Source organism: Gossypium hirsutum, chromosome D11, assembly GCF_007990345.1.
Source record: "Gossypium hirsutum isolate 1008001.06 chromosome D11, Gossypium_hirsutum_v2.1, whole genome shotgun sequence".
Classification (NCBI taxonomy): domain Eukaryota; kingdom Viridiplantae; phylum Streptophyta; class Magnoliopsida; order Malvales; family Malvaceae; genus Gossypium; species Gossypium hirsutum.
The window spans coordinates 2075379-2088666 of record NC_053447.1 but is presented as its reverse complement, the minus strand read 5'-3'; the positions used below and the strand labels follow the sequence as shown (position 1 = coordinate 2088666).

Sequence of the window (13288 nt, the reverse complement as noted above, 5' to 3'; positions counted from 1 at the left end):
TTGACAAAGAGTGTAATCCATTTTGTCTCTACTTAGCGGTTTGTAAGTTGTCACTGTTATCCTTATATTTTGGAAGAACATGGAATATTATGGAGATATTCATTTAAACTTTAAGTAAACAAAATGATAATATTATTAACTACAGTTGTTTAGAAGACTTAGCGAAATTGATATCATCAATAATAAGTATCGGGCGTTGTTGTAAGATATATACATTGCATTTTTAAGAATAAAATATGGATTTAAATTTTGAGAACAATATTATTGGGAAAGGCAATCACATTGAAATTTAAATGTAATAGTTATCTTGTTTCTTTATCATTTTTTATGATACTTTTTTCTCTTAATAGTTATTCATCGAGTCTTTTACACTTGATTATATGTACAGATTTTATTCATGATTCATTAGATTTATGTATAAAAAAATAAGTTGAAATTGAAATATAATTAATTATCATAAAAGGAACAAACTTAACATAATTTGATGTTTTTGAATTGTTACTTAAATGAAATACTGTTGCAAATAATGTAATTTAGTGAATGATAGATTCACATATTGATCCTATAGGAGCATTCTAACATGGCACTGTGCTAATTTCCACCTCACAGATCATAAACAACCAAACTTCACCAGCCAGATTTCAAATTGATTTTAATCTACAATTTGATCAATTAGCCTAACATTAAAAAATAACCCACTAGCCTTGCTGGAAGCACTATAAAACCCCCCTTCCTTCACTACAAGCTCCTCATCCTCAAACGTTTCTACCTTTTAACTCTAAAGCCAAGAAAGCAAGCCATTAAGGTTTTGAGAAAAGATCAAAATGGATTCAAAAAGATCAGCTTCCATAGCCCTCCTTTTGGCACTCAACATTCTCTTCTTCTCCCTAGTCAGTGCTAATTGTGGATCTTGTTCTTCTTCTGGCTCTAACCCAAGGCCAACTCCCACCCCTACTCCATCAGCACGAGGTAGGTGCCCTAGGGATGCCCTCAAATTAGGTGTATGTGCCAATGTGCTTAACTTAGTCAATGTCACCGTTGGTTCACCCCCGGTGATGCCATGTTGTTCCCTTCTTAATGGTCTTGTGGACCTCGAAGCCGCTGCTTGCCTTTGCACCGCTATCAGAGCTAACATCTTAGGCATCAACCTTAACATCCCAGTTTCCCTTAGCTTGCTTCTCAACGTTTGCTCAAGGAATGTTCCTACTGGTTTCCAATGCTAAGTCAACATTGTTCCTACATTCTTTCTCATCTTTCTTATGGTGTTTGTGTTTGTATTTGTGTTTGTGTTTGGATTTTAAAAATTATGATTCAGTATTTACGGTACATCAATGTTATCATTAGTTACTTTGTTGTTTAAATTTTCTTATGGAGATTGATATAAAATAAGTCTAATACTTTTTTAAGTACTTTTCTACGAGGGTTTATTGTATTTCCAATGGATATGAAAAAACTTATATTAGTCAACTTGTTTTATTTCTTCTTCTTTTTCTTGAAAAAGTAGCAAACCGAGAAAAACGTTGGATAAAAGCAACCTCTTTCAAGGACAACAAGATTACAACACTCGACCTAAGACAAATACCCTCCACTCAAACAGTATTAAAAGACAGTAAGCAAAATTCACCACCAGGGCCTTAAAAAACGAAGGTCTCAATATATCTGCTTTCGTCAAAGCATCAGCCATACATTTACCTTGCCGGTGAATAACTGCGAATGGAAATCAATCCAGCTAGTTAATGCCGCAGTCAATATCACTAAATAGATTTCGTAATGACCACAATTTATAATTCCTATTCATCAGCCACTCCAAAGCAACACACAAACTAATTTCAATAATTAATGGGATTTTCACCTACCGTCTCAACCCAGTATACAGTTCCACGACTGTTTTAATGACTATTACCTCAACGTTTCCGATCCCCTAGCCACAAATCGGTCCCGAGAACAAAGCACAAGCCACTCCTTTATCATCACTCAAGACCCCACCATAACCCGATTCGTCTTCCAAAGCTACACCGGCCACATTGAACTTATCCACCCGGGAGGAGGTGGTTCCCAATGGAAAGCAATCTTGTTTGCCATGTTGCTCGAGAAACTACATTTCGCAGGCCAACACCACTAACATCCCTCCAAAAATTGAAAATTCTCATGCACCATCCTTATCCACATCAAATATCTCATTTTAGAATGGTACAACATTGTATCAAGAGTTGTCGATGTTCTGTTGAAAGCTCTATCGATCTCAATTTATTTAATGTTATATATATTATTTTATTATAGATATCATAGCTAATATTTAACTTAATAAATGCAATATGAGTTGAGACTCATTAGGAAGCACAGTTTTTGAGTCCGTGAGTGAGACTTTGTTGAGGAAGATGTAAGAAATCTCAAATGGGAAACTAAAAAAGGACATTAGAAAAAGCTCATTTGACTGCAAAAAAGGCAAAGATTCCCTGGACTTGCTTTACATTTTGATTTCAACCGCATTATCCTCATAATTCAACACATTAGTGATGGTTATCCCCAAACCTGTGGTCAAAGCTATCATTTTTTTTCTCTTTTAATTTAAAAATTATAATGATACGTGGACTATGTTTCATGGTAATATTATAGACCAGTTTGTGACAATTAAATTATTTATATTTTTGTTGGTATTATAATTTAAGTAATTATTTTATAAAGTATATTTAGGCAATAAATGTAGGTAATTTAGGAAGCTAGATATGATCAAGCTTAATGTTATTTATTGGATAATACTCTTGAAGAGAAAAGAAGAATTTAAAGATGTGTGAACTCCACCCTTATCTTTCAAGAATTCAAACTAACCCAATCGTTTGGAGAAATTTGATGGATAATATAGTTTGAAACGATTGGTGATTAAAGTTTGAAGGCTTGCTATTTGATTTTTGAAAATATGCCATTGATTTGGCACAGGTTGGCAGTTTTTTCAAGTGCTTTTACTTGATAATTGGAGAGTTATTGTGCATTTTGATTCTCTTTGTTTAGGTATTTGTTGGAGAGATATTCTTGGTTGTAGGTGAGGTTTTTAGAAGAGTGATTGTAATAATTTTTGTTCGATTTTGGGACTATAATCATCCATTAAGGGTAGGTTAGGCTTAAGACAATAATGGTATCAGGCTAATTGTTGAGTAAAATCAATTTTTAGGAGAGGCTTCATAAAGTTGAATTGATGAATTTTAACCGCGTTAATAAATATTTTGTATTGAACTTTTTTCTTACATAATTGTCTTTTTTTTATTATTATTCTAACTTTTGTTTGAACAACTAATAGGATAATAACTTGGAATAACTGCAAGCCGAAATTTTTTCAAGTGTGCAAATTGAAAATTTTAATAGTTAAAGCTACCAAATCCAAACTTCTTAGATAGCAGAATGATTAATTGTGTAATTTATTAATAACATAATAGAAAAATAACGAAACAATTTTGATTTGATCCAATATGCAATGTTATACGATACATAAACTTTGATTTTATACGATTTTATACATGAAGTTTTGATTTGATTCAATTTTCACAAATCACTAACAATATTATCAAGTTAGTACTATTTTATATTGATATATTGCATACACAAACAAGTATTTTAATCTGATATAAAAATAAATGTATATATTCATTTTTCTAATATGTATAATTGAAAAAAAAACAAAATCTTTTGTATAAATAGATATCACAACTTATATTTTATATGTATAATTACACTAAATTAAAATTTATATATAAATTTGATATTTGTGCTGGATTTTGAACCATTCATAATGAATATCTAATATTAATAAAAGTGAAGTTGCGATTATGCTTCTGTCCCAGTTACTATTTTAATAAAAGTAATATTTTTTATTTTGAATTACTATGTTTATTAAAAAAAACTTATAAATATAATATAAAATTTTAAAAATATTTTTTGCTCGGGATGGCAAAATACTGAACAAACTAAGCAGACCTGATGCAGCCGATGATTAAAGTCAGACCTTTCTGTGACATTCATTTGTCGGCAAATATTTTTGTGTAATTATAATATAATTTCTTCATATTAATCTGTGTAATATAAAAGGAATTATTTCATTATCGCTGTTATATTTGCTTCGGATTTTCTGGATATTGCTTTCCTTTTTTCCAAAGGTTTGAAAATGGAAAACTCAATATTACAACATTTTGTTTGTATTATGGAATTTTGTCAAACTTCAAGAGAGAAAAAAATGAATATATAAATCAATTTGGTCTTCTTTTAATTAACCTTTTGCTCTACAACAATTTCTTATTGTTTTATTTATTTATTTTTATATTTTTGCAGAGAAGTTTGGAAAAGAGTTTTTTGTTTGAGAAAATGCTAATTTTGAAGGAATTTCTTTTATTGTTTCAAACATTTATCTTTTTAAATATATAATTATTTATTTATTTTGTAAATTGATAAATTTCACCTTTTGAATTTATTCATTTATTATGTACGGACAGGAATGATAAAATACTATTTATTTCATTAATAATTATTAGATGTAATAATAAGACATATTGCATTATTAAAGAGAGAACATAAATTTGAATTTTAGAGATGATCCATAATAGAAGGTCTGCAGCATTTTTGTTCTTCCTAATGTGGTAATAATCGGCTCCGTTAATAAATATCTTTTGTTCGAATGCGATGAATATTTGTATTCTCCATAGAAACTACAGTAAGAAATTATAGCTTTTGTTTAAGCAATCAATTTCAACGATCTAGCTTCCTCATATGGTGGAATCACATTTGTCAAATGCTAAAGATTGTAGCACACGTTCAAGGGCGGTCGCCCAAAAATGATAAACTCTTCACAAGTAACTTACGAAAAATGAAATGATAATTAGGAAGAGAAAAGATTCAAGTTATCTGGTCTCGTTCTAAGGCCCCAGGCCTTAGTGTCATAAGTTTAGATAAAATAACGTTGTGATGTGTTAAATCATCCCAGATGAGACTTAATAGATGAAATCTACTTATAAATTTAATCACTTGAACTATCAAAATGAAATGAAAGATAATTAGTTAATATTTAGAATATCAATTTGAATATAAACATAAGCATTCATTTTAAGTTAGAAATAGGGCTAATTGCGTGGAATCCAGGGTAGGCTCTAAAGTTCGCCCGTGACATACCAGTTGAATCCTTCCATTGGCAACATGCCAATATCTCCAACAACACTTTGCATCCATTTTTGAACCAAATAATAAAAAAAGGAGGTTGGTTGGCAGTATTTATTAATAATCTCAAAATAATATTATTGAATATTAATATGGAAGCATCTCAAACTGGTTTGTACCATTTAAAGATGGTTTTTAAGGAAAACAATCACCCTTTTGAATTTGATTAAATGAGTTAAAAGTAGAAACCATTATTTAATGTTGGTTTTGGATACATTAGCTGCTTATAGTAAGTTTATTACTGCATTGGGAAGTTGAATAAATTTTGAGTTTAATGTGAATGAAGTTCAGAAAATCTGTTTAAAGGGTGGCTGAAGAAGAACATGAAAGCTTTGACAAAGAGAGATTATTAATTTGTAATCCATTTTGTCTCTACTTAGCGGTTTGTAAGTTGTCACTATTATGCTTATATTTTGGAGGAACATGGAACATTACAAGGGGTTATTCATTTAAAGTTAGGCTAAGACAGGTCCACATATTATTGATCCTATAGGAGCAATGGTAACATGGTAGTGTGTTAATTTCCACCTCACAAATCACAAACATCCAAACTTCACAAGTCAGCTTAATAAAAATCAAATTGATTTATTCTACCATTTCATCAATTAACCTAACATTAAAAAAACAACCCACTAGCCTTCTTGAAAACACTATAAAACCCCCCTTCCTTCACTCCAAGTTCCCCATCCTCGAACACTTCTACCTTTTTAACTCTAAAGCCAAGAAAGCAAGCCACTAAGGTTTTGAGAGAAGATCAAAATGGCTTCTAAAAGATCAGCTTCCATGGTCCTCCTTTTGGCACTCAACATTCTCTTTTTTTCCCTAGTCAGTGCTTGTGGCTCTTGCTCTTCACCCACCCCTAAACCAAGGCCAAACCCAAACCCCAACACCCCCACTCCTACTCCATCTGCACGAGGCAGGTGCCCTAGGGATGCCCTCAAATTAGGTGTATGTGCCAATGTGCTTAACCTAGTCAATGTCACCGTTGGTTCACCCCCAGTGATGCCATGCTGTTCCCTTCTCAATGGCCTTGTCGACCTCGAAGCTGCTGCATGCCTTTGCACCGCTATCAGAGCAAACATTTTAGGCATCAACCTCAACATCCCAATTTCCCTTAGCTTGCTCCTCAACGTTTGTTCAAGGAACGTTCCTACTGGCTTCCAATGCTAAATCATCACTGTTCCCTACATTTTTTATCGTCTTTCTTATGGTGTTTGTGTTTGATTTTAGAAAGTTATGATTTCTATTATTTACTGTGTGTTTTCATTTGTAACTTTGTTGTTTAAATTTCCTTGTGGGGATTGATATAGAATAAGTCTAATACTTTTCTTCAGATGTTTTTCTTAGGGAACTTTAGTATCTTTAAGGGACATGAAAAGACTTGTATTATTCAGCTTGTTTTATTTCCGTACTTCTTGTTTCGTTATCACTTTATTTATAAAATCTCTGCATCTAGCTATGGCAATAAATTTTATATAATTTTATAATGTTTGTACTTACTTTTTCATATTTAGTGCAAAATATGCCTACCACTTTTATATTTGTTATTTGGGTATAAGTTCTATTAGTATGATACTAAGAACTTATCAATCAACTTTTATAAATGTATTCCGAACAATACAACTTTCATTTGAAATCTCAATTTTCACATATTTCATTAGAAACCATCATACAATTCAAGAGAAAACATATATGCAAAGGTTTGATGAAACCCAACCAAATCAGTCAAGACCTGAGAGAAAAGTAAAAATGCGAATGTGTTCCCTGCCCTAAAATTTTAATTTGTAAATTATTTTATAAATAATTTAATCAAAGTTAAATTAAGTTAGGGTAGTGATTATATAGACATAATAGTGATAATTTTTTTATATACTTAAAATTAACGACACAGTTTTATTTTATTGATAGCTGAAATTCTTAATTTTTAATATCATCTTAATATAATTTATTCCTTTATTCTTTTAAGTTTTTTCTTATTTTATTGTAGATACTCATAGCTCATATATTGATTTCTAGTGATTAGAATATAAAATGGGTAACATAGGCAATTGATAATATATACGACTTGGAACTCATTAGGAAGTACAGTTCTGGGTCCGTGACTGTAAGGAAGATGTAAGCATTCTCAAATGGGAAACTAAAAAAGACATTGAAAAAAAGGCCTGGTTGACTGCACAAAAAGGCAAACATTCCTTGGACTTGCTTTACATTTTGATTGCCACTAAACTGCAATATGCTGAGAATTCAAGACATAAATCATGCTTATCCTCGAAACCTTTGACTATTTGATTTCTTGTATATATCTAGTTTTATTAAGTGTCGAATCTTTTTTTTATCGAAGTTGACTTTTTATTAAAAAATAAAAATGAGAGTCACCACCATTTTTTTTATGAGGTGTGATCAGATCACCTCGTAATTTGACCGTTTTAATAAAAGGTTTGATTTACTGAAAAAACGATTTTTAGTCTACAAGATTCAGAAAATGGGTTCGGGAGTCGGTTACACACGAGGAATGATTAGCACCCTCGAGACGCCCAAAATTGATACCTAGTTGATTACTTGATATCTTTAGTGTTGAAAATTGAAGATTTGAAGAGGATTTAAAATACAACACCGTTTTCAAGCCCTATTTAAACCAAATATTTCGAAAAAAGAATCATTTCATCCCTGTTTCTAAAAAGAAATTTCTAAAATCCTCTCCTTTCTCTCCAAGCCACCCTTCGGGTCCGGCCAAAGGAGCCACAGTGCTCCGCCGACAGCCACCGGTGGCCGGTAAACGTAAAAAAGCCCCCTTTTTTGCCTTTTGACTCCTAGAAACTCAAATTCAAAGGCAAATGCCTTTAAAAATAAAAAAAAGGATAAATAAAAAATTTGGTTTTCCTTTTTCTTGTCACGCGCCCTTTGCGTCCTTTTTCACCGAAGCCCAGACGAAACCCTAATGGATTTGGCGGCTTTCGAGATCAGGAAAGCCCCTCGACGATGGCGCAAAAGGATAGACAGGTAAATAATTTTGTATTATTATTTTTATTTGCTTTCGAATTTGAAAATAAAAATAAATCACCTTCTTTTTCTTTGTTTCAAGTTTGTATCCGATTTTTTGATTGCTTTCGTATATTTTTCTCCCCAAAAATTACATTGATTGTTGTGGCCTTTATAGCCAATATTACATTGTTTATTTTTTCTGTTTTGCGTCTGTTCTTACACGTTGTCTCTGTCCCTTTTTTTGCTCTTTTCTTGCAAGTGGCGGAGTCAACGGGAGGCGATGGGCAGACCCTTTGCTACTTTGGTGAAACAGTGGCAGAAAGGGTGTGTCAGGCCTCGGGACGAGGAACGCTGACGTGGCCAGAGGCAGCTGCGCAAGTGGGATTAGGGTTTTTTAGTTTTACTGAGATAGTTTAGGTTGTGAACTTGTAATTGGGTCTTAGGGTTTTGGACCTTTAGGTTTTTTTGTTTGTTTTGAGCCATATTGTAAATTTGGACTGTTATTATTTTATTTTTATTCAGTTTGGTTTGGGCTTGGGTAAAAATGACCTGTTGCATTAAACTGTAAATTTAAAAAAAAATACATATAGGATTTAAATCAAGATATTATAATTTTTATTATTTTAACTTTACCACATCAAGGTTCTTAGTATTTGTTTTTTTGATACAATGTCTAAAACTAATCATAATCCCTCCAACTCTTAAATAAAAAAATAATGCGCTTCAACGCACACGAACCCATGTCCTATTGTATTAGCAACGATATCTATACCAATTGAGTTAAAACTCAATCAATCCATTTTTAAAAATTTATTACATGATATTTCTTACCCACGTGATGATCGAATCATATCTAATATAATTAATGATTAACACTCTCGAATTTATCATAAGATAAGATATATTATATTTGGTTGGGGGTTGAGCTCTTCTGTAATTATGTAACTAGTATGAATTCCCTTGGGGAACAAATATTTGTCTAAATTAGCTATAGATTGAATATAGTTTTGAAGTAAGAGAATAGAAAAAAAGAAAAAAAATCATTAAAGTTGAAAAGTACGGTAGAAAATAACTTTTAAAAAATGTTTCTAAAAATTTTGATAATGTTTATAATGAATGTTAAAAAGTACTTTTTAAAAATAAAATGAGAATTTAGACATAATGTTATAAATTAGAAAACTTTATTAAAAAATATTTCTTCAAAAGTCAAACGCTATGAGTTAAAATTCGGATTAAAATTAAGATTTGATTTAAAAAATTATTTACCAACCAAATTTTTTATTCAAAATCAAAGTTTAAATTAAAAAATATATTTCAACCTCAATAATAAACAAAGCCTAAGTAAATATAAAAGGAGAACAATAAAAGCCATAATTACTTTTTAGTTATTATTTGTAGTGATTTCTTTGAAAGAAGCCATTAATTAGATTGTCCACCCAACCCATATCAATCAGCATTACTTCAACATCAGTCAATTTTCATCGCTTTATCCCCAACAAATGTCAATTCTCAAATTCCAAGTGTTTATAAAAAAACAACACTCAGGGTCTGTTTGATTGCCAGTAAAATATTTTTCGTAAAATAATTTCTGGAAAATGTTTTACTTTTCTGTAAAATGATTTACTGGAAAATATTTTCTGGTGTTTGATTGAATCTGTGTAAAATATTTTCTGCTGCTTAGCAAATTTTTTGAAAATATTTTTCGGAAAAGTTGTTTTTACATATATTAATATATATTAATAAATTTTTATATTTTAAATTATTTTTACATATATTGCATTGATTTATTTATAATAATACTCAATTATTAAGCTACAATATTAATCGTTATAAATTGAAAAAAACTAATATCAAATAAATTATTTGTAATTGTGTTAAAAAAACAAGTATTGAATAATTAAAAAAACAAGTTACTGGAAAATCGATAAACAGAAGTAATTTTCTACCGAAAATGAAGGAAGGAATGAAGGAGGCGATAGAGAGGAGAGCACGGAAAATGTCTTACGGAAATTGAAAGGGTAAGACATTTTCCCTAAAATGTAACCCATTTTCCCTTGTTTTGGAGTTCATTTTCCAAATGGAAAATATTTTCCGCCAATCAAACGCTGGAAAAGTTAAAAATGATTTTCCGGAAAATCAATTCCGTCAATCGAACAGACCCTCAAACTTTTATATAATTTTAGTTATATTTCAATTACTTGATGTTTATTAAAACAATTATAATGATTCAAATTATTACCATATAAATCAAAAAATTAATTAAACATTTTTTTTAAAAAAACCTTTCATTAAATTAAACGATAAAATTAAAAAATTAAAAATTAACTTGAATTTTTCATTAATATTACTTTCTTCAACGGTTGAAATCGGAGAATGCCCTTTTTTTAGTCAGCCAAAAAATTTATTAATAAAATGTGGTAGACCATAAAACACCAAATTAAAACAACTAATATGTATATATAAAAACTTAAACCTATAGTTTGGATATAGAATCTTCTTAAGCACCAAATCAAACCCGTGAACCCATTATTGTGGCATGAAATAACCTCACAATAATTACAAATTGTTTACTTGTAACCCATATATTCTTTATTTATTTAGTATTTTTTAAACCGTGGCCGATTGAGTCTTAATTTGATTGGCATGTATATTATTGTCAACACAGGATGACGTGAGTTTGAATGCGTTGAAGCGCATTATCCTTTTATTTATGGATTGAGAAAAGGCTATAAATAATTCTAAGCATTGTGTTAAAAAATAGCAGGTATAATCAGAACCTACAGTGAAATTATTAAAAAAAATTCAATTATGTGAGGAGAGTCTTCTGGAAATTAGTTTATATGTCCACAAAATAATAGATGATTAGCAGGTTTCGATACTTAACTATATGATAATATATGATTATTAAGTAGATAAAAATTTATTTTATCCTTAATCATCATTGATGAGGTAAAATCCTTAATCAGTAGTTATTTGTTATAACGATATGTTCAACTATTAATGAGATTAGAACACATGGATTGAATTTATACCTTAATAATACATTAAATGCAAATCAATAATTTAATTTAAGGGTAAACTACACCCAATGTCATTACATTATTAGTAAGTTTATGTTTTGGTCACTCAACTTTAAAAAGTTATAAATAGTTACTGAACTATTCGAAAGTTTTTATTTAAGTCATTAGATTATTAAATTGCTATTGGATGACTTTTTTCGTTCGCACTATTTGCACCAATCAAAATCTCTTCTTTCCTTTCTCTTCTATAGTTTAGTTTTTCATTTTAATGAAATAACTTTGAACGTTATAAATCAACAAATCAAAATCTAAACAACTTTTTTCTCCAATCTCCGACACTAGTCATTAGATTAGGTTGGATCTAAGGTATGTTTTTCTACTTGTCGATGGGTACTGATCCATCGTACCAATCGTCGAATCGTTGCTTAGAGCTTGCTAGTTGAACTTTAAAAAAAAAAGAACTTTACAAACCATTGACTTAAATAAAATTTTTTGAATAGTTCAATGATCATTTTATAACTCTTTGAAGTTGAGTGACTAAAACGTAAATTTCTTGATAATTTAGTAACTTTAGAGGTAATTTACCATTTATTTAATTGCTCAGTACCATAAAACATATATTTAGTAAACTTTGATTCTATAAAAAATCTACATAAATTTAATGTAGATTAAAACTAAAACAAGCAAGATTTAACAGTCATTAATTCTTCGTGAACCATGGCACAATGTGTTAAGTTCCACCTCACGATCATCACAAACGCCCAAACTTCACCAGCCACCACTAGCCCTTCTTGTTAACACTATAAAACCACCTCACTTTGCTCCAAGCTCTCCATCCTCAAACACTTCTACTTTTTTAACTCTAAAGCTAAGAAAGCAAGCCACTAGGGTTTTAAGAGAAGACCAAAATGGCTTCAAAAAGATCAGCTTCCATGGCCCTCTTTTTAGCACTCAACATTCTTTTCTTTTCCCTAGTCAGTGCTACTTGTCGATCTTGCTCTTCTTCCGGCTCTAATCCCATCCCCACCCCCACTCCATCTGCACGAGGTAGGTGTCCCAGGGATGCTCTTAAATTAGGTGTATGTGCCAAAGTGCTTAGCTTAGTCAATGTCACTGTTGGTTCACCCCCAGTGATGCCATGTTGTTCCCTTCTCAATGGTCTCGTTGACCTTGAAGCTGCCGCTTGCCTTTGCACCGCTATCAGAGCTAACGTCTTAGGCCTCAACCTTAATGTCCCAGTTTCCCTTAGCTTGCTTCTCAACGTTTGCTCAAGGAATGTTCCTACTGGCTTCCAATGCTAATTTTAGTCATCACTCTCCCTACATTCTTTTTCATCTTTCTATTTGTGTTTGGTTTTTGAAAGTTATGGTTTTCCCTTATTTGCATTAAATCAATGTCTTTATTTGTATTTTTTGTTGTTTTAATTTTCTTGTGGAAGATTGATATTGAATATGTCTAATACGTTTCTTCAAGTGTTTTCCTTTGGGGGATGGGGTGTATTGTACCTCCAAGGTGCATGAAAAGTCTTGTATTATTCAACTTGTTTTATCGTATGTAGTTATGGTAATAAATTTTATATTTTTCTTATGTTTGTTTCTTGTTTTCATATGTTTATCACTTTTACAATTTTCAAATCTTGAGATAGGAGAGAATAAATTAATCCCTTTATTATTGAATCTCTATATTAAAAAATCAATGTTGCTACATTTTAACAGGTTTAATATTACAGGCATGTGTCACATGGTTAGAAATTCGACAAGGGTTGATTTGTAGGTCATCGAAACCGATAACAAAAGTAAAAGTTGGTGGTTTGAGGTGTCCTCAATCGCTATAACCAATTTATTGATTGGAAGAGAAAAACTTTTTTTTCAAGGATTGGTTCACTTAAAATAAGAAAATGGAATTGATAACAAAACCAGATTCTAATTAATTAAGATCTATCAGAACACTAATTAAGGGAAATATTGAAACCTAACAAAATATTATGTGTGAAAACTTTAAGAGTGCTGAAAGTAAATGATCAAACATTCTTTAAAATTAATAATATTATCTTATTTAAATATGGATTTTTTTTAAACTAATTTGAT

General features: G+C 30.8%; 3 protein-coding genes across 3 annotated transcripts; all 3 read left to right on the top strand.

The window, feature by feature from the left end:
- Positions 1 to 732: 732 nt before the first annotated feature.
- On the top strand, positions 733 to 1406 carry LOC107912222 (14 kDa proline-rich protein DC2.15). Its single transcript, XM_016840306.2, has one exon. The coding sequence runs from the start codon at positions 825 to 827 to the stop codon at positions 1221 to 1223; it is 399 nt and encodes a 132-aa protein (XP_016695795.1). The 5' UTR covers positions 733 to 824; the 3' UTR covers positions 1224 to 1406.
- Positions 1407 to 5886: 4480 nt separating this feature from the next.
- On the top strand, positions 5887 to 6686 carry LOC107912223 (14 kDa proline-rich protein DC2.15). The gene has a single exon (XM_016840307.2). The coding sequence runs from the start codon at positions 5959 to 5961 to the stop codon at positions 6367 to 6369; it is 411 nt and encodes a 136-aa protein (XP_016695796.1). The 5' UTR covers positions 5887 to 5958; the 3' UTR covers positions 6370 to 6686.
- Positions 6687 to 12006: 5320 nt separating this feature from the next.
- On the top strand, positions 12007 to 12788 carry LOC121223610 (14 kDa proline-rich protein DC2.15). The gene has a single exon (XM_041105453.1). It carries the CDS (start codon positions 12110 to 12112, stop codon positions 12500 to 12502), a length of 393 nt encoding a protein of 130 aa, XP_040961387.1. The 5' UTR covers positions 12007 to 12109; the 3' UTR covers positions 12503 to 12788.
- The last annotated feature ends 500 nt before the right edge of the window (positions 12789 to 13288 follow it).

Excerpts from the sequence above, each read along its gene's own strand:
- LOC107912222 (XM_016840306.2), top strand. The coding sequence starts at position 825 with ATGGATTCAAAAAGATCAGCTTCCATAGCCCTCCTTTTGGCACTCAAC.
- LOC107912223 (XM_016840307.2), top strand. The coding sequence starts at position 5,959 with ATGGCTTCTAAAAGATCAGCTTCCATGGTCCTCCTTTTGGCACTCAAC.
- LOC121223610 (XM_041105453.1), top strand. The coding sequence starts at position 12,110 with ATGGCTTCAAAAAGATCAGCTTCCATGGCCCTCTTTTTAGCACTCAAC.